Genomic DNA, 20656 nt, shown 5'->3' with positions numbered 1-20656 from the left:
GAAATGCTGGTCTCTTAGGCTGGCGCTGTTGTGGCATATCTGGCCTGGGCAAGGGCTGAATCACCTGGGACATGGGAAGAGCTCAAGGCGCCAGGGCAGCCCAACCCAGGACAGCCCTCACTGAGTGGCCATTGGTGTCCTTGGACCCCACTATTGCTTGTGCTCTCTAGCTGCCCCACCCACACTTATGGCTCTGGACCAAGATTGCCCTTTCCCACTGGTGGCCTTGGGAGGCAAGGGCCACCTTCTTCCTCACCCTTACATCTAACCCATCACTGTGCCCTCCACCTTCTACATCTTTAAGCTAGGGGTTTTTGAAAGGGAAGGGGACCGAGAAGGGATGTGACACACCCTAGGTCATATAGTGGATATATTTAGGAATTAGGATACCAAGCCAAATCCATGGCCGCCAGCAGCCCAAGGTGGGGGATGAGAAGGCGTTAGATGCTGGTCACCAGACTGGAAGCAGAAAAATGCTGACTGGCAAGAGACAGATGAACCGGAGTGACTTTATATACAATTCCCCCATCCCCACCCTCACACACATAGTCACACAGGCACAGGGTCACCTCCTCTGCACCTGACAAAGCCCAGGAAGAGAACATTCCTGGGCTTGTCTCTATGCCCCCAGTGATGACTCAGATGGGGCACTGCCCTCCTGGAGCTCACCATCTAGAACAATAAAGGGTGATGTCCACTATGCTAGATCAATGTCAGCAGAGGAAATGGGGAAGGAAGCAATCTATTTGCCTGGGTGGCCCATGCAGTCAGAAAAGGATCTACAGCCACTTGAGTGAAGGTTTGGAGAACGACTAAGACAAGGGGACAAAGAACATTCTAGGGAGCCTGAGTGCCAGGAGCAAATGCCACAAGGAGATAGGACTTGTGATATATTAAAAAGGCAGAAGGAAGGGAGTGTGGCTGGATCTGCAGAGAGAGGTTGGCGCCACCTATCCTTGGGCCCTCTTAAAGTTTGGCTTTTATCCTGAGAGCAATGGGAAGCCATCAAAAGAGTTGCAAGCATGCCAACTGCTGAACTGACTTCTGTGCGGAGACTGGATGGAAAGGAAGGCAAGGTCAGAGGCAGGGAAACCAGCAAGGAGGCTGGCCCCATAGCCCAGGCTTGGACTAGGGTGGTGGCAGTCGGCATACACAGAAGTCTACAGATTGGAGGGCCATTTGGGATATAAACTTGAGCCTGTCATCCTGATAGGCCAACTTTTAGCCAACTCTATGCCTCTGTTGGACTGATTTAACTGTCTCTTGTTTCAGAGGCATTCCCTGCACCCACAGGTAGGGTTGGGGCTTCTTTTGATGCTCCCTCCTTCCTAGCCCCGTGCCCTGCACATAGCAAGTACTCAGTAAGCATGATTCAATGACACAAGTACTCAGAAAGCATGAATGAATGACACTTATCAAACTGCACTGGCCCTAGGGGTCTGGATGTGTCACCTGTGAGGTGGCCCGGCTTGCTGAGAAGGTGCTCCCAGCATGGCTTTCCAGGGTGAGAACCTCCCTAGTGCAGCGGGGGAGCCGGGCTCCCTCACTTTCTTCTCCTCCTTCCCAGCCTCTGGGACTTCCTGTATGATCTCAGCCTCTGGCCCCTCGGCCCCCCTCCCCGCCCCTGTCTGGGATTTTCATCTGTAAAATGGATCTAGGAACAGTAGTTCTCAACAGAATTAACCCGCAGCATCTGTGGAAGTCATTGGCCCTGAGTGGGGGCCAGATCGCGTCGGGTGCGGGCTGGGGCGCAATAGGCAGCCGGAGCCCTTCATGTGGCGGAGACCTCCCGGCCTAGGGCCGCGAGCCCGAAGGAATTTGCCAGGAAGTTTTCCACCGTGGCAGAGCCTTCTGGAGCTTGCTCTGGGCTCGGCGTGGGGAGCCCCGGCCTTGATTTCTCCAGCAGCCCCGCCGGGCGGGGCTGGGAAGGGGCGGGCGGGCCGAGGACACTGGCGGGAGAATGTGCGGAATGTGCCAGGCGCATCTACCTACCCCAAGAGAGGGCAGAGGAAGGGGGCCGGCCGAGGGGAGGGGCGAGGGGCGAGGCACTGGGCGCCGGTGAAAACCTGTTTGTTCTCCTGCGGGTGGAGCCCAGTCCGCGCCTTCTCGCTGCCCTGCGCGCTGTCCGCTGCACCCGGCGCGCCCGCCGCCCCGCACCCGCCGCCCCGGCCCGGCTCGGCCCGGCCCGGCCCGGCTGGGCGCTGTCCACCTGAGGGAGCCCGCGCCCCGTGCCCGCCCCGTCCTCTGCCCGCCCCGCGAGTCGGGCACCTGTGCCAGGTAGGGCTGTCGAGTCGCCGTTGGTGTGGCCCGGTGGAGAGGCAGCGGTGGGGGAGGGGGGGCGCGCCTGGCCCATGCCCAGCCAGGTGGCAGGGACAGTTCGGGGCCTCAGTTTCCCCTTCCATAATCCTTACCCGCTCCACGCATTTCTCCTGGGCTTCCATCAGGAGGCAGTGCACTTGGTTTTCTGGTTTTCACTGTAAGCAAAGATACTAAGCTAGAGAGGCAAGGAAGTCTGGCCTCCTCACCCCTCCTGGAAGAGAAGGTTTGATTGTTAGTGAATGGCCTGGAGCCAGGGTGCTCTGAGAGTTGATTGCAGGCAAAAGAATCAGGACATTTCAGATCAGCTAGTTCACTGTGTCCATTTTATAGGTAAGAACACTGAGATCCAGAGGCTGGCTCACCCTGAAGCCCAGAGCAGCGGGCTTGAGGGTTGTTTGTGATGAGGATGTGCTGGGCACAGGGCAACCTCCTGGAGGGCTACCAGAAAGGTAGCTGCCCCAGACAGAAGGCGCCGAATCAAGTGTCACTGGGTGTTATCAACAGGATCTGCCGCAAACTGGCTCTGTGGCTGAATTGTTTGATTGGGGGCAGGGGAGCCAAGAGCCTTGTCCTCTTTGGAAAGGCAGAGTGATACTTGGCCTCAGGAAGACTGAATGCTCAGCATCTCTGACTGCTCTGCCTCTTCTGAGCTGGGGGCATCTGGGCAGCTCATCAGTCCAAGGAGATAACACATCAGGCCTCCTACCACCCAGGGCTGCTGGGGGCTCAGATGTGTTCAGTGTGAGTGGGACCGGGCTCTGGAACATCTGAGGTATGGTAGGAATAGTGTTCTCACTGAGCTGTTTGCACCTGGCTTTGACATTGTGGAAGGCTGTGCATCTCAGGATCACACTCTGTGAACCCTGAGAGAGAGCCCCCTCACACCCCATTCAGCAGTGGTTGAGACCTCCCTCACCTGGACCCACTCTTGCTTTGGTCTCATGGTCCTTTAGATTCCTGGTCATGGTACCCAGCTGGGGACAGGAAGCAGGGTCCCATGGGCTGATTGATTAGCCCGGGCAGTGGGGAAGGGCTCTGGGTTCCTGCTCCCTCCTCACCAGCTCACATCAGGCTGGGAAGGGGAAGAAGGGGACGGTCCTACCTTCCCAAAGCCTCCACTGCCCCATCTGAAAAATCAGGGGCAGCCCAGGGGCCAGCTCAGAGACCCTGCTTGCCACTTGGAAGCATCTGGCCAGGACTAGATGCACAGCCCAGGGGCCAGCTTGCTGGCTGGCTTTGGTGCCTGTGCTGTTTGTCTCATTACCCCTGGGCCGTCCCAGGATGGGAAGGAGCAGATCCACCTCACTTGCCCTACCCCGTCCTTCCACCAAGTATGAGCCCCAGCCCCTGTGCCTTCCTGGCCTGGACTTCAGGTGCTCCGGCCTGCCTGGAGGCTCTGTACCCAGCTGTGGAAAGCTGATGGAGGGTACCCACCCAGAGCAGCACACAGCAGGTGCTCCAGATCTGTTCATTTCCATCCTTTGGACATTCACAAGTCAGCAACAGAGGTGGCCCATGACCATATTGGGTGCTGCAGCTCTGAGTGGCATAAACACAGGGGGCTGTGGGAGCCTGGAACAGGGAAGCAGCTCTGACTCAGAGGATCAGGGAAGGCTTCTTGGAGGAGGAGGGCTTGGACGCAAGGGGAGGAGCTCAGCAGCTGTCAGGTCAAGGTCTCCATATCCTTTGAGGCTGCATGAGTCTGGCCTCCCTCTTGTTCCTGAAAAACCAAAACCAGTTCTTCCTAAACCCCTATATGTTCTACCCAGAGCTGGGCAGTGGGGGCCTGGAGAGAAATCAGATACAGGCCTTGCCCCAAGGAGTGACAGTCTGGCTGGGAAGATGGGAAGCCACTCAGTAGGGAGCTACCACCAGCATCAGAAGTGTCCGCCTCACTTCCTCCTCAATCAGAGTCCAGATTTCAGACAGTCCCCCACCTGAGGGCAGTGACCCCAGGGGTGGCCAGTGTTTCACCTCGGCCTCGCTTAGCCTGCCTGGTGGCCCTGGTGTTTCTGCTTAGTGCCCCTGTAGCCTCCTGAGATCTAGCAGGGCAGAGAGGCATCAGCACCTGGTCCCTGAACTGTCCTCAGTCTCATGCCAAGAAAAGTCCCAAATCTGGCTCAATGTACGCTGGAAGCTGGAAGCCTGCCTTCTTCCTTCCCCACTCAGCTTCCACGGGTGACTGATCCCTTTGGTCCCGATCTTGCTTCAAGCCACAGCCCATAAGGTGCCAGCTCATGCATAACACCAGCTTGCTTTCTGCTTGCTGAGCCCTGAGGCTGCCCCCACTGCCGGGCCTTCCCGGGACGGGATAGAACCATGGCTGGAGAAGAGGAGAGCTGTTTTCCATGGCTTCAGAGCTCTGAACCGCAACCCACATGGTGCCCCAGGCCTTTGGGCTCCTATGGTTGGGAATCATCAGGGACTCTGCATTCATGTCCGCTGTGCCTGCCGAGAGCTGGCTGATGGCAGGACGAGGGCAGTGCACCTGGGGGACCCACGTTTCTGAGAGTGATGTTCGGGGGGAAGTTGGCTGATTCGGGGAGTGTCTTCTGATTACTTGCCTGTGTTGGGCACTGGGGACAGCAGCGACTGAGAACTGCGAAGGGTGGGGGTAGGAAAGCAGGAGGGACAGAACCGTTGCTTCTGAGAGTCAGTGAGCTGGCAGGAGACTCATGAGGTGGAGCAGGGAGATGAATGGTAGTAGAGTGTGTGATGGAACAGGGAGGTGCCTCGACAGCCTAGCGGTAAGAGAGCAGCTCAGAGGTCAGATTGGGTTCAAACCCCAGCTCAGCCACCATCCAGTTGTGCAAACCGGAGCAGATCGCACAACCTCTGGAGGCCTCGGTTTTGTCACCTCTACAGAAGGGAGGCTGAAGCCGGGAGCACAGATTGAGCCAGGACCACAGTGTCCCCCAGGGGCCATGGTGGCCAGGGTGAGGTTGGCGCCAGGCTGGGAGGAATGTGGGCTCCCCACCTAAAGACAAACGGTTTAAAAATCACTGCTAGTCTGTTCCAGTGATGCGGATGGTGTCTACCCACAGTTAAATTATTTGCCACAGAACACTTAATTCTTAGATCATTTCTGGATGCCCACTAAAATCTGATTTGCTTTCTTTTTTAATGTTTGCTGTTTTCATTTTTAACTGTTTATCTTGGATTGATTTAAAGCTCACAGAAAAGTTGTGAGAATGGTACCAAGAACTCCCTCAAAGCCTCATCTGGATTCCCTGTTGTGAACTTTCCTGATGGTTTTCTTTAGGAGCACTTATGTGACAGTAACGTTTGTTGAGGAGTGGCCATGAGGGATCAGGAAGTGGGCAGGGCTGGCGTCAGTTCTTTTTTCCAAAAGGGAAACTGAGGCACAGAGGGGCACTCACTCAAGACTCACTTGAGGCTTAGGAATGGAGCCAGGTTACCTTGTCTCACAGACAAGCACGTATGCATTTGGTGAGTGTCTTCGGATTACTTGCCTGTGTTGGGCACTGGGGACAGCAGTGACTGAGAACTGCGAAGGGTAGGGGTAGGAAAGCAGGAGGGACAGGTCTGGGTGGAGAAGGGCCTGGAAAGTGAAAAGTTAAGAGGCCCATTGTCAAACTCTAATGTGGGGAGGCAGGAACCTTCAGCTTAAGCACATGTCCTAGGAGTTTGGGATTCTAGAGGGACCCTGAGGCCACTTCCAGAAACACCGTCTAGGTTTTTCCCATTGGAAACATGCTCACTTCCCACTCCAAGAGAGAGCCAAGAAGCGGAGCCATTGGTGGTGATGCTGGAGGTGGCTGTGGAGCCCCATGGCCATGCCCTGGGTCAGAGAGGAGACCTGGCCTCTGGGGCCAGTGGTGGGCAGGCCGCATGCTCCCACAGGTTGTCGCTAATGGTCCTGGCCTTGGACCCTTTAGTCTGGTTCCTGTGATCATTGGCTCAGCACACCACTCTTTGATGACTAGGTCAGTTTTCCAGAGAGCTTGATGTGACAAGGGGTTCCAATCACAAGAATGGGTGAAAATGCTTACATCAGGCAGTGCCTGGTTTAGGCTAAAAAAACAAAACAAAGACCCGGGATTTGCCTCACCACTTCTGCCTGGTGAGTTCCTACTCATTCTTCCATTCTTTTGGGAAGGCCTGAGCCAAGGGCACTTCCTTGGGAAATGCAGCAGTCTGGCAGTGCCCTAGAAGGGCTGCTCTAGGTTCCTGTCTGTCGGTCGGTCTGTCTGCCCAGCACCCAGGCTGGCTGCCAACTTTCCATAAATGGTTGTTGAATAAATGAAAATGTGGCCTTGGGCAAATGCTTTCTCCTCTCCGAGTCTCCATATTCTTATCAAAAAATGGGGACAGTGATAATAGGTAAGGGTGGAGTGCAGGAGACTCTGGGTCTGGGGCACCCGGGAAGGGGAGGAAACAGCTGGGAGGAGGCCTGTTGGAGCTCTGCTGGGGTGGGAGGTGTTGTTGGGTGGGAGAGGGGGCTGGGTGCCTCTTTTCCTCTTGAGCTTTACTCCTGATCACCGGTAACGAGGACAAAAGGAATTCTTTGGCCACTGTTAGTCAGGAGCGAGTGGGGGGGGGGGATTTCCCCGCCAGGCTGACTAGGGGGCAGCAGTGAAAGTGCAGGGGTATTCCTGAGGAGGGAGTTGGTTGAGCTGGGGGTGGGCTCCATGACCCCTGAGTCCCTTTGGCTGTCTGGGTGCAGATCGGGATAGCATCTCTGCCCCACTGTGCTAGGCTTAAGACCAGCTTGGTTCCCAGGCTACAGGGGTACAGGGAGCGGGGGACGGAGCCAGCCCAGGCCCTGAAGGAGAACTCCCACTGTCCCGCTGGGCCCCTTCTCACGCTACAGCAGGGGAGCCGGAGGCCCTGGGATCAATGGGAATAATTCATATAGGTGGCTCTGGCAGGGGCTTCTGTTTGCAGTGAGGCCCCATCATTTTAGCCCTGCCCAGGCCCCTGGCCTCTACAGAGCATCTCAGAGGACCCTGCCCGGAAGCCCTTGCTGGCCCTTGAGGCTAAGCCATCTCTGAAATGGCTCAGTCAGCCCCAGCAGTCACTTGTATCCAGCCTATAGAGAACTAGAAAATGGGCACAACTGTCTTCTGTGAGAATGCCAGGAGAGCCAGGAGAAATCCCAGCCCCTCAGGAGGAACAGGCGGCCATGGCTGTCTTTGCCCCCTTGGGGCTTGAATTCTTCACTGCCTCTGGAAAGAGCTGGCCCGCCTCAGACCCTCAGACAGCTGCCTCCCAGGGCCTTCCAGCACTGACGCCGAGAAGTCTAGATTCAGGGATGTTGGGGGTGGGCGGGGGGGGAGGTGAAATTCCAGATTTTCATGTAGAAGTCATTTACCTGTAAAGCACATTTACAAATACTGCCCCCCCCCACACACACAAGCATTCTTTTTCCACATTACATTTTTCCCTCTGTAATCCAAGTCTCCTCCAGCTCTTTCTTCCACGTGGTGCGCCTCCTTCCTCCTGCCCTATTAGCCTCCATGCAGGAGTCCCTGCGACTGCAGCATCACATGCAGGTCAAGGTACTCTGCCCTTCTGCGGCTCCTGAGAGCTGCATGCTGAGCAGCAGCCTGGGGGCAGGGGGGAGCTCTGACATGACCCAGCCACTCAGCCATCAACTCTGGCCGGCCTCTGGAGGGCGCCCTAGTCCTGGAGTTTGCTGCTGGGACCCTCTGGATCCTGGGTACCCTTGGAGCGACAGCTCAGTGCCTGCTCCACCCCCTCCTGGAGGAAAGCAACCTGTCTGCATACTGTCGTCTGGCCAGACGCTGAGACTGGGAATCAGGATGTCCTCAGTCATGAGACCTGGCCACAGGTGGCTGCTTCATAAAACATTTGATCATTCCAGCCCTTGGCTGCCTGAGTGTTGGCCTAGGTCTAAACTTAGACATCAGGCCAAGTACCTTCAGAAAGGATTGGGTGAGGGCACCCAAGCAGGGGGTGGGGGTCACCCTCCCTGACACATAATGAACACAGCTGGCTTGGCTCTACAGCTTTCTGAACAAGCATTGTCTCCTACCCCCTTCTTAGCTTCTGTTTCTGCTGCTTAGAGGGAAAAGGTAGCAGGCAGGGTTCTCTAGCAGGTAGGTTTCAACTACTTCAGTGTTACCCTTCCCCAGGTAACCCAGATCACCCCAATCTTGGTATAGTTCATTACCCTGAAGAAACTTGAATGGGAGGCTCTCTTGGGCATTTATGCATAAGGGAGGAGACTTACCTGGAAGCTCAAAGGCATTTGCTTGGAACACACCCGAAAAGGACACAGATACCCATTCTGGAAGGTGGAGCTAAGGCACAGGGTCTTTTCTTTGAGTCTTTCCGCCCATCCTGGGGCCGCCGATGGCGGTTTGCCCAAAGGGAACATTTACAGTGAGAATGAGCAGGCGCCTCATCCCCATGCTCAGAATCCCCCATCACCAGTTGGGCCAGAAGGGAGGCATGGAGGGACTCTGGTCAGGGGAGCTATGTGGGCCCTAGCAGCCCAGAGCCTTGGGGCTGTAGAGCCCAACTCAGGCTGTTATAGGAAGGCAAGAGAGGACAGGTATGACAGCTGCGCTCCTCCTTGCAGGCTTTGCCTTTCCATAATGTAGTCATTGACACCCTCACCTGATGATCGGGAGCCAAGGTTCCATGGGAGAGAGGAGTCTCCTTCCTGCCGGCTCAACTGTCTTCTGTGAGAATGCCTAACAGTGCCCAGTGGAAGGACCACAACTGGCTGGGTTTACCCGTTTTAGGAACACGTTGCTGGGAGACAAGGGACTTTTCATCATTTTACCTCTTCCCTCGTGACCCAGATGGGAGCACTGACATTTTTGCTGAAGTGATTCTTGGGTTCTGCCTCTGTTAGGGCTCCCTGCTTTGGAGCCCCATGAAAATGCTCACAGACGGAATTTTACTCACACGTGGCCTGAAGTTGGCCCAGCAGCTGGCCCATGCACTGGGTGGCCCAAGGCCTTGATGCCTTCGTCTAGATGGCACTTGCCACATCCATATTTGGTCACTGGACCTGACTGTATGGGGCATGGTTTGGGTTGTGCCCTCTTGTCCTGTCCCCCTGACTTGCACTTAAGGGGTCAACCCAGAGTTGAGCTGTGGGCTCGGGTTCCAAAAGACAGAACTACATGTGGCCCCTGCTGGCCAGGGATGGGGCTCACAAAGAGTTGGTACACATAGGGAAACACAGCCGGGCTCCCTTTCAGCCCTCTGGGTACAGATTGTCAAAACTCACCTCTGGGGAGGGAGTCATGCCCCTTGCTCTTCTGTCTGTGGTGTGCCCACTCATGCTTGCTCACTGTGGCCAGCGCCCAGCACACACACATTCAGACAAGCCCCAACACCTGTATCCTTTGGCTGCGGCTCCTTTGTGTGTGAAGCTAAGGGTGTTTTGTTCCAGCACTCCACCAGAGTCCCCAGCCACCCACTTGCTCAGCTTGCTGTCTTCTTGCACATAAGCCCCTGGCACAAAGCTCCCAGGCCATGGTCCCCGGGGCTGGGGTGGGCCCACGGCACCGAGGGCCGGGCTGCCTGTGTTCGCAGGCCCAGCGGCCTTGCCCCCCTCACTGGTGTTCACCCAGTTGTCTGGAAGAGGCCAGTCTGGCCCAGCTGTGAGGGGGGAGGCGGGGAAGGGCCTTTCAGTCCTGGGGCAGGCCGGCATGGGGGCAGCTGCAGCACCAGAGTAAAGGCTCCAGGATGGGTGACACTCGGGGTTCAGAGACGGCCACCAGGGCAGAGGCTGTGCTCTGTGACTGAGGTGGTCTCTGTACCTCTACACCTTCTTCCTCTCCTATGGTTCCCTTCTCCTTCCAGGCTAGTGGGAAATGCAGACATTTTTAGCGCAGTGTGACTGAGAATGAGACCAGGCTGTGTTCCTCAGCCAAGGAGCCGTGGGACTTGAGGGCTCCTCTGGGAGATGCTGCCTGGGCTGAGGCTCAAGGCCATTTGGCAAGGAGGTAGCTGCAAGGGCAAAGACACCAAAGTCTGCTTGAGGAAAAGGGTGTGCACAACATGGAAAGTCAAGCAGGGTGGCAATTCTAAGAAAATTTTCTCTGAATTAGCCTTCTCATCTTGGAGGCAGAGCACGCCCTGTCCTTGGGTGGTGATGGGACACCCCTCCTCCTGCTGCTTCTCTCTCCATCTCTGTCTCCTTGTGCATCAGCCAAGCCTTTGCGTCACTGTCTTCCAATTCCCTGGCTCCCTCCCTCCTGCTAATCTGCCTGCGTCGGCTCCAGCTCCACTCCCTGACCACACCAGGCTTGCTGTGGCCTGGGGAAAACAGGCTCCTTGCACTCCCTCATTGGCTTTTTGCTTCTCTCTATCTAATCCAGGCCAGAGGCCCCTCCTGGGAAGTTGCTGGAAAGCCTTTGAGAAGCTTCAGCTGTAGGAAGGTGCATTTGGAGGCCATCTCCGTCAGGAAGGGCCTGTCCCCATCTCCCCCACTCATTCTTGCCAAGGATGCTCCCCCTGGTTGCCCCAAGAGACATCTGCGGGCTAATGGGAGGGTAGAAAGAAAGATGTGAAGGGCCAAGACGGTGGGCTGGAGGCACCCATCTAGTGTCTGAGGTGGCCGGGCCTGCTCAGGCGGATTTTGACCTAGTCCTGAGCTGCCCTGGGACAGGCTGGTGTCGTCTGAGTGTCGGGCCTTGCTTGGAGTTGGCACAAGGAGTTGCTCTTTGAGGAATAGCTAGGGTGAAAGGTGGCAGATAAGCCACCTGTTCCTTTGGTGGCCCAGGCTAGGCCCCTAAGCAGGGCAATATGGCAGTTCCTAAGGTACCGGGAGACTTTCTGTATCAAGGTAGAAACAGGAGCTGTAGTACTGAAAAGGTGCAGAGAGGCCGTCCTGGCTAGAAATGCACTCACACGTGCCATTTGGGAGACGAGGGCACCCACCAACATCATGACACCCAAACCGTGGGATGGAAAAGAGCTGGCACCAAATTCTAGGCAATGACACATGCTCTGGCTTAGCAGGTCCATGGGCTTGGTGGCTTGCCACCGCTTTACAGATGAGGAAATGGAGGCCCAGACAGTGAGACAATGTCACAGCCATGTGAAGCCACTTAGGGATGAGGAGCAAAGATGTGAGCTGTCAGGCCAGGTGGCCCTTCTGGATGGCAGGTCTCACATGCCAGGGGGGCCTAGGAAGCCTTCCTTTGAAGGAAGCCCAAGTGCCCGGAAGAAGAGGAAGACTAGAAGTGGGGTGGGAACAGGCCCGTTCTCCCTCCCACGTGAGCTGGGGGCAGAGGGCGCAGGATCCTGGAGGAGGTCGTGTGTGTGCCTGCAGGTGGCAAGGCTCGCTCAGAGCAGCACAGAGGGTCCCTAGAGGCCCAGGGCACCCCCCCCCCACACACCCAGGATGTCTACCCAGGGGGAGGGAGAGAATTCCCCGCTGCATCCGTTGGCTCTCCTCACTTCCCAGTCCTTCCTCAGCACTGCTCACCTGGCATCAACTTTTGAGATCCATCATTAGATATCCAAGCAGCCCCAGCTCCGATTTCATTTGGTTAAACCACTGTTTGTTTAGTCTTTATCACACAGGCAATGCACATCCATTATAGGAACAATAGAATGCACAGAAGAGCAAAGTATTTTGGTATATGTCCATTCAGATGTTTCTTTCCCTGTGCATCATAATGTACATAGATTTTTGAGTAAATGGCACCATCCTTCACATCTTTTTTTAAAGATTTTATTTATTTATCTATTTATTTAGAGTCGGGGGAGGGGCAGAGGGCGAGGGAGAGAGAAAAATCTCAAGCAGACTCTGCTCTGAGCATGGAGCCTGACATGGGGCTCAGTCTCACAACCCTGAGATCATGACCTGGGCTGAAACCGAGAATTGGACGCTTAATCAACTGAGCCACTCAAGTGCCCCTCTACACGTCTTTTTTTTTTTTTTAAGCTTTCTTTCACTTAACGATATAAGGAAACCATATATAGGAAGGCTTGCTCAATACCACTATATATGATTATCATTTGTAATGACTACATAGTATTTGCTTGAATAATGGATAAGAATATGTTTAAATATGACTGTTGGGAATCTAGATTATTGCCTAATTTTCACCACCATACTCAGCACTGGGATGCCACCCCTCTAGTATATACTTTGTTCTGCTTACTCATTTGTCTCCTTAGGAGAGATTGCCGTGATGGGGAGCTGAAAGACCAATGGTCTTACCCTATCTAAGGCTTTCAGTACATGTAGAGATTTGTCCTCTGGAAAGATGTGTCCATTGACCTGTCCACCAACAGTGCGTGAGAGCTGCCTGTCTGTAGTGAGGGTTTTCCCCGTTGTCCATTGATTGGGGATGAAGGGGATGGTGGGTCTGAGAGGAAACCTGGGTCCAAGGAGGGGTGGCAGTGTTTGCTTAGTCAGAAGCATGGCTCCTGCCAGCTTTCAGTGCAGAGTGTGTTTTGGTGGTGTGAGGGGCGGGGTGCCTGAGTTCTGTCCTTGCTGAGGCTGGTAGAGGGAGCAGGTCTTGTCTGGGAAAACTTCGATCAACAGTACCAAGGCACTCAGGTCAAAAGAGGGGAGAGCCCAGTAGGAGCAGGAACAGGCAAGACAAGTGGGCCCCTCAGGAAGGGGCAGGGCTTAGCTCAGCAGGAGGAGTTGGAGGGCATTCGGGGGGGGGGCGGGTACCAGCATAAGCAAAGGCATAGGGATTACCATGGCAGGGCCACCTTCCAGGTATGTTGAGACACATCGTCGTCTTGGAGCACAGTGTCAACATCGAGGGGCACTTGTGAGAAAAGTGGCTGGGTCAGGGGACTGGGGCGTTTGCCCCCAGGCTTAGGGACAGTGGAGAGCCAGCAGAAGCTGAATGAGAAGCGAGGACTGATGTGGGCCAAGCTGCAGGAATGAAGCGTAGATGAAAGCAGGGGTCCAGGGCTGTGTGGGGCAGGGAGAGGAGGGAGTGGTGAAGTGGAGGGAGAAGCCAGCTCTGTAGTTGGGACATGAATTCAAACTGCATGTGTCCATCTGTCTGTCTGGGGTTCATCATTTTAAAGGCTCCTTGTTCCAAAGAGCTGCCTTCTTCAATCCCATGGGAAGACACTATTTCCTCCCTCTTTCAGATTTATTATCCTGTCAAAAAAGGACATTAGACTTCTGAGATGTGGCATCAGCCCTGCTCTTTGCCTGGTGGGGGCAATAAGACTTGAGTCTTGTGATTGGGGTCTTAGCTGTAAAGATGGGACCTGAGACAACTCCACTCCTCCTTACTGTGGGCTCTTACACGTGTCCCTGCGCCTTTGGCCAGGGAGTTCCCAGTGGCCCCTCTGCCTCTGTCATTCTGCATGTGTGTGCATCTGTCCTGATTTTGGAGGTGACTGGTTTGGTTCTGATTTGGCAGAAAACTTCTAGGCGGTGTGGGCAACAGGTTTGTCAAGGGGAAACTGAAGACTTCCTGAAGGAACCTAAAGACTCAGCAGTAGGAGGCCCTGAGCTGGGGCCCAGAGAAGGTGAGGGGCTTGCTCAAGGTCTCACAGTCAATCGGAAGCACCAGCAGACCGAGGGGCCAAGATCCCAGGTGGCAACTCTGTCTGTGTGCCCTGCCCAGTGGGGCTACTCCCTGGGCTGCTGGGATGGGACAGTTGGACCTGTGAGGTCCACAGATCACCTGTGGAATGAGTTCTGCTCAATAGAAGTTTGACGTGGCAGCTTTGGTCAGGGGCTGGGCAGTGGGGCTGCCATTCACTGTGATGAGGTGCCACTCCTGGCAAGCAGCAGGCTTGGGCCTCCTGGGCTGCTCATTCAGTGTGGTTTATGGGAAAGCCAGTTCTTGCTGATGCGGCAAATCTGGTTTGCTCTTGGCCCTTGCCTTACCTATTTTAGTGTGCCCCTGACCTCTAAGGAAACATGTCCAGGCCTTGCCAGCTGGCAGCAGGGCCTGGCCACTCTGGGCCTGGCCCTGGAGAGGCCCCGAGGGTGGCAGGCTCCTAAGAGGGAGACTGCTCTGCCTCAGGACTGTTCTGGCAGGGCCACAACCCCTCCTTCTCATCATGCCCGCTTGCCTGAATCTTCGGTCCTTCCCTTGAGGTCCAAGGGGCCAGCTGTGGCAGGCCAGGGCTGGGATTAAACTCACAATATGGCCCTTCCATCTCCCTGAAGCACTGTGCCAGTCCCAGCTTGGAGAGTTGGCTCCCTCACCCCAGCCCCTTCTGGGGCAAAGACCTTCATGGTGCTGTGAAGGCCTCAGAGACCACTGTGGTCCACCTCTCGCTGGCCACAGGAGGGAAGCACGTGGCTCAAGGGCAGAGAAGAGGCAAGGAGGGGCAGCAGGGCAAGGATACGGAGAGGAAGAGAGAGAAAGCAGAGCACAGCAGCAAGTCCTGACAACTAGCCAACCCCTGAGCCATGCAGGGCTGCACACCCTCAGGTTGTGCTTGTACTGACTGAAGACCACTGACGGTTCCCTCTCCCAGCGAGGACAGCTTGAGAGTCACTGCTGCTTGGCTCCTGCCCAACTGCCCTGAGATCTTTGCTGTGCCAGGTGGTGCCAGGCATTTGTAGGAACATTGGTGCATTCTGCCTTCTTGGCAGTCCTGAAGGGTAGACTTTTTACAATCCCATTTTACAAATGAGGACACTGAAGCAGACTGGAGAGGTTAGCTGACCAACCCAAAGCCTGTCAGACAGCAACTAAAGAGTGCGAGAGATGGTCCGGCCCCCAAAGCAGCTGGTCTCCCAGCCCCCACCCTTCCCCTAGTCCCTCTTTCTGAGTCCACCAGTGCCAGCCCTCCCGAAGCCTGACTACACCGCTGCCACTCTCTCCCCTACACTCCCCTCGTCCTGGAATCTGGCCATCAGAGCTCTCTAGGAGGGTTCGTGGCCTGCCCTTATCAGCTATCTCTTGAACAGACAGCCCCGGCAGCCCATGCCGTGTTCCCCAGCTCCGGCAGCCCATGCCGTGTTCCCCAGGTGAACAGCTCTAGGCAGACAGGTGGAAGTACCACCTGACAGTGGCAGATCCAGTGTGTGCTCACTCCCTGGCCTCTGCCCACTACCCAGAACTTCACCAACTCTTGCTTCCCAATGTCGAAAGGACAGTCTGGATGGTCTTGGTGTGGTCGGGGACCACATGATGACCTGCAAGCCATTATAAATGCACGAAGTGACAAGCCATGTGCTTGCCTTTGCCCCCAGGAGCCCTGTTGAATCAACTGAGAAGGGATCTGCAGAGCAAACACCATGAGTATCTCAGCTCTTGGAAGCAGCACTAAAGGTGAGGCCTGGGCTCCCTCTTGTCCCAGGCTTTGTGAGAGCGGCACATTGGGAGGACTGGAAGGGAGGTCTCAGGGTTCCGGGGCTGGGCTCCCCTTCTGAGGCTGCCTGGCCTTGCTCCTTCCAGGGAAGCCCCTACCACCAGGTGAAGAAGAACGCAATAATGTCCTCAAACAGATGAAGGTTCGAACCACACTGAAGGGGGACAAGAGCTGGATCACCAAGCAGGATGAATCGGAGGGCCACACTCTGTAAGTCCAGGAAGCTGGGAGGCCAGCAAAAATGGGGTGGGGTGGGCCTGTGATCCACAGGGGCCTGTCAGTCCCTGGGGATGCTGAGGGACTTCTACCATTCAGACCTCTGCCGGGCCCTGTGGCCACAGGCCGGCTGGGGAGGGCGGAGCATGGGGAAGCAATCCAGCGGAGGCCAGACTCACCCTGTGACTTTGGGCGCCGAGTGGGCCTGTGGAATGTGAAGGCAGGGCCAGGGAAGGCGAATGTGAGATGAGAATGGTGGGCCAAGTTATTGAGGTGCACGCGCTGCACCCCACCTCACCTGCTCTGAGTCAGCAGGCAGCCTCTAGGATGGAGGCGGCAGGGTGGCTGATGGTAGGGAGACACTTTTTCCCGACTCTTTTTCCCCAGAGAGCTGCCCTCTGGTCGGAGTCGTGCCACATCCTTCTCATCAGCTGGGGAAGTCACGAAGGCCAGGTAAGAGGTGGTGCCCAGATGGCTGGTGGGTGGACCTCGTGCTGCGGTCTTCAGGAGATAAGGAGGATCCCAAGCTTGGCAGAGATGTCAGGGTCTGCAGTGAGTCATTTCAAATCCACAGGAAGGACAGGCTTTTCTGCTCTGGTCCCCCTTGGGAAAGGGGATGCAGGAGTCACTGGGTTCAGGTGCCTGGCCTTGCTGTGTGACCTTGAAGCTGGCTGCCTAATGGGCCTCCATGGTTCCAGCTGTCTACTAGACATTGAGAAACCCCCATAGGGGGTGAGACAACATCTCTGAGCTGGTTTAGGCAGCTTTAAGAGTCACACTTGACTCTCTCCCATGGGGAGTCCTGACTGCTGAGGATCCTTGGTAATCAGCATGTCACGGGACACTCACACATTTGTTCCAACTGTCTCCCAAGTTCAGGATGACCTATTTTGACAGCTAGCCAAAGGGAACAGCCCATCACCTCTCTACTTTGAGGACTTCCACATATCGGTGTCTAGGGAGGCTCTGGAGCTCCCGAGAAGCAAGAAGGTGGGGGAGTGCAAAATTCAGGCGGTTGGCAGTGAGCACAGTTGCCAGGGCCTTTCTCAGGTGGTGGTAGAGGCGGTGGCAGCAGCTGGAAGGGAGGGGTCCAAGGTCACTGCTAGGTCCCAGGGGCTGCCTCTGATAATTGTGGACTTGCCCATCACCACTGTTCACTGACTCAGCACCCACTACCAGCCAAGTCCTGTGTTTGGCACAGAGGACACAGCTCTCCCCTCAGGGAACTGACATCTTAGCAGGGAACACAGGCATGACCCAAGTAGAGAGATGATCATAAAAGAGAGAATTATGGATTGTGATTGTTGCAGTTGGCAAAGTTGCTGAAGACCTGAGGACGGTTCGAAGAGAAGATAGTCTACTCATTGGGGGGCTTGTTTACTTTGGGTGGTGCAGTTCTCACCCTGGGCCTCTGTTTGGAGGTATGTTTGGAAAGCACATCCCGGGGCACTGTAATTCAGGGCCTAGATCAGGGATACCTGAAAGTCTACATAAACTTTGGCTCTCATTCTCTCCTAGGCACAGGTATTTTAGCCAAAAATGGCTGTGTGGCTGGATGGGGGGGAAAGTGACCTCTCTTTCTCAGGTCCCACCCCAAGTGTTCTTGCAACTTTGTCACCTCCAGGAGGCTGTCCCTATTAAGGACAAGGATCTGTCAAGATGGAGAACACTGGGGCTCTGCGCTGTCCTTCCCACCTGCTAGTCTGGGGTTCCCTTAGACCCACTCCCCCCACCCCTGCTCCAGCACTAAACTCCTCTGTTCCTACACAGAAGGGCCATCTGCCGAATCCTTGTCTCCTGCCCCTGTACCCCAAACTCACAGCTCTTGGCTGCCTGCCACTGCCAGTCCTCTGAGCCCCCTCGGTTGCTCCCAAGGAGGAGGTACCCAGCACGTGCAGTTTGTTTTCCAGCCATGCCCTCCAGTCCCAAACTTTCATCAAGACAGTGACGTGGGCGTCTCAGGAGTTGGAGGAGGGAAGCCCCAAGGAGCAGGAAGGGAGGGGCATCTGGCTTTAGTTCTACCCCTTGGGCCCTCATGAGCCTCTCCAAAGGAGGCTGTACAGAGATATCAGGTCAGAGACCATGGACTCTCCCCGCCATAGGCCTCTGACCATGGAGCCTCCAGGTCTGAGAGTAGAGGGTGAGAGGGCTGTCAGCAATCCCAAAAGACCTCTTTCTCACGGGAGTGTTGGGCCCTGGCAGGCCAGGAAAAAGCTGGAGTTTGGAGGAGAACCCTCTTCAGCGAAGGCTCAGCCATGGAATATACAGCTTCCTGGGCACTTGGTGTGAGCCAGGACCATACTGAGCCAGTTGCAAGAATCAGCCGTAGGCACCTTTCCTGCGGAGCATGAGACAGATGGGCAGAGCAGAACAGGCACCCTGGCTTGGGGTGAAGGGGTGGCTGCCCCTCTTGCTGCCCTCATTCTGACCACACTTGGACACCCACCAGCCAATCCACTGACAATCAAGCTGTCATTGGGTGCAGGAGAAAGTAGGGCATCGTTGCTTCACTTCATGCCTCCTTTTCCCTTGGCAGGCCTCCAAGCGTGAGGGCTCCCACGGGCTATATCATCCGGTAGGTGACCACAGGATCCTGCCCACTCCCCTATGTCTGCCCGCACTGTTCCCAGGCTTCTCCCAGGGGAGCTCACTGGACTACTTCTGGGCTCTCTTTTAGGGGAGTGTTCACCAAGCCCATAGACAGCTCGTGTCAGCCCCAGCAGCACTTCCCCAAGGCCAACGGAGCTCCAAAAAGGTGTGTGCCCATGGGGTGAGGGCTTAGGCCACGCAGCAGGTATGAGGGCCTATGCCAAGCTCATGGCAGAGAGATAACTCTTCCTGTCACTAAGGGGGGGCGGGCAGGAGGGGGTGGTAGGTGGCAGCTCTCTGCCTGTGTAGGTCAGGGCCCTGGATAGCAGTGCTGGGACAGAAAGCCCCCAGGCGGATGTATGGTCCAGTTTGGACACTTGGGTTTCCCAGCAGCCATGTCTCTGGGAGACCCTGGGCCACTACCCGCCTGGCCCTGGTCACTGGGGCAGAGACACAGGGAGGAGGCTGGGCGGGCTTCACAGCTGACTTGCTGGCTGACTGCACCGAGCTGTGTGCTTCAGTCCACCTTCTTCCCGGCAGATCTGAGGTGACACATCATTGTCAAAGCACCTTGGTGTCAAGTTGAACCTGGGCTCCATCCTCCTTGGCAGGGCCAAGGGGCCTGGGCCTACCTATGGCAGATGTCCTGGGTGTCTGGCAGGGCTGAGGGAAAAGAGGAAAGGCCACCAGCCACATGCTTCCTGGGCCATGTGGGAAGATTTGGAAGCAAGAGGGGGCCTGGGAGTGGGCACATGGAAACTCCTTTCCTCTCCAGTGCTACCGGTCTACTGAGAGCAGCTCCTACTGGGCCTCCCCGCCCCTCCTCCTCTGGCTATAAGATGACCACTGAGGATTACAAGAAGCTGTAAGTATGCAATTGCAGACCCAGCTCAGTTCCCTCCTCCAAGGACCAGCCCAAACACCAGGCCAGCTGAGGGCAGCTGGTTGCTTGCCTCTGAGCATGGCCCAGGAGTGCCAGTCCTGCCAGCCTGACATTCCTGCCAGGTGCCACTGTGACCTGGAGCTTACCAAGGGGGTGACAAACCCCAGAAAGCCAGGCAGCTGTACACATCGCACTTCTGATCTGAGGCAAAACAAGGGCTGTAAAGAAGCTTATTGAAGGGGCCAGTGGGTCTGGAGAAAGCGTCAAGGATCATGGCTCTGGGGCCGCTGCTGGTTGGCTCTGTTTCCTGGACATGCCTCTGCACCCCTCTGGGGTTCAGGCTAGGCTGGGCTGGGGCCTTATGACCCCAGGCGTGCTGATGGCCCCGGCAGCCTATCCATTATTGGCATTTTGTGCTGAAATCTGAGCTGCTTCTTGGATATAAATCTTTGGGGCTCTCCTTCTGGCCCCCATCAAAGAAGCCCCCCACTATGTGCCCAGGGAGGGGGGGATTCTGGACAGGAGTGTGGGTTGTACCTATAGTTCCCAGGGGCCCCACATTTTTATATTATTTTCTATCCCTTGTCACAATCATCCAGTGACATGGAGCAGCTAGGAAATCTTTCTGGAGAAGGGGAGAGGCTTGAACTGGGTCTTGAGGGACAGTTAGGGTTGGAATGAGGAGAGAGAAGAGGGCTGGCTCTTGAGGAGGAAAAAGTGGCATGAACAAAGGCTCAGAGGCAACAATGCCAACATGTGCTATTGTGGTTGTAAGTCAGGAAGCCTTACTGAGAGTGGCATCCTGTGACAGGGAGCAGGGGCAGAGATGTGGGAGGAGGGGCCACACCCAACAGTATGCTCAACCCGTCCGCCTCCCCCAGGGCACCCTACAATGTCAGGCGCAGCTCAGCATCAGGGGCTGCTGAAGAGGAAGAGGTGCCCTTCTCGTCTGACGAGCAGAAACGGAGGTAACGGTGCCTGCTGGGCATCCCACGGGCAGGGCAGGGGCCCAAGTTTGCGTGGACCAGTGACATGGGAATTGTGCCAGTTGGGGTGACGAAGTGCACAACATGTGTAATATCAGTGCCGGCCTGTTTACTGGAGAAGCGGCTGCCAGCAGCGGGTGTCCTTTACTGAGTCCCAGAACCACCTACTCAGTGCTGGGCCAGCTCAGAGGATCCTCTTATGAACCTTTTAATGGAGCAGAACCTCGGTAATGAGGGTCTGGGGACAGCCTCAACTGTGGGTGGACAGACTGTAAGGAGGGAGGTGCTTTGAGACTTGTATCAATTTGTTAAAAAAGAGTCCTGAGCAAATTGGATCAAAATCATCCATGCCCCTGGGAGGAGCCGTCTGTGTGTATGCTGTGTGCATGGAGTCTGGGCA

At 55.8% G+C, this 20656-nt stretch overlaps 1 protein-coding gene across 7 annotated transcripts in view; it reads left to right on the top strand.

Annotated features, from left to right (window-relative positions):
* Nucleotides 1-2149: 2149 nt before the first annotated feature.
* Nucleotides 2150-20656, top strand: part of ZNF185 (zinc finger protein 185 with LIM domain) — a 64731-nt gene continuing 46224 nt past the window's right edge. For 5 of the 7 annotated variants that reach the window (XM_027607304.1, XM_027607300.1, XM_027607301.1 and 2 more), the window contains exons 1-8: nucleotides 2150-2277; nucleotides 15464-15542; nucleotides 15669-15792; nucleotides 16186-16251; nucleotides 18335-18373; nucleotides 18476-18553; nucleotides 19163-19252; nucleotides 20152-20238. In XM_027607304.1, coding sequence (XP_027463105.1) covers nucleotides 15509-15542; nucleotides 15669-15792; nucleotides 16186-16251; nucleotides 18335-18373; nucleotides 18476-18553; nucleotides 19163-19252; nucleotides 20152-20238 — 518 coding nt within the window. In that variant the 5' untranslated portion in view covers nucleotides 2150-2277; nucleotides 15464-15508. The remainder of the gene's footprint in view (nucleotides 2278-15463; nucleotides 15543-15668; nucleotides 15793-16185; nucleotides 16252-18334; nucleotides 18374-18475; nucleotides 18554-19162; nucleotides 19253-20151; nucleotides 20239-20656) is intronic. The other 2 variants (XM_027607305.1, XM_027607302.1) reach the window with 1 other exon arrangement.

Source organism: Zalophus californianus, chromosome X (genome assembly GCF_009762305.2).
Source record: "Zalophus californianus isolate mZalCal1 chromosome X, mZalCal1.pri.v2, whole genome shotgun sequence".
Classification (NCBI taxonomy): domain Eukaryota; kingdom Metazoa; phylum Chordata; class Mammalia; order Carnivora; family Otariidae; genus Zalophus; species Zalophus californianus.
This window is presented reverse-complemented; position numbering and strand designations above follow the sequence as displayed.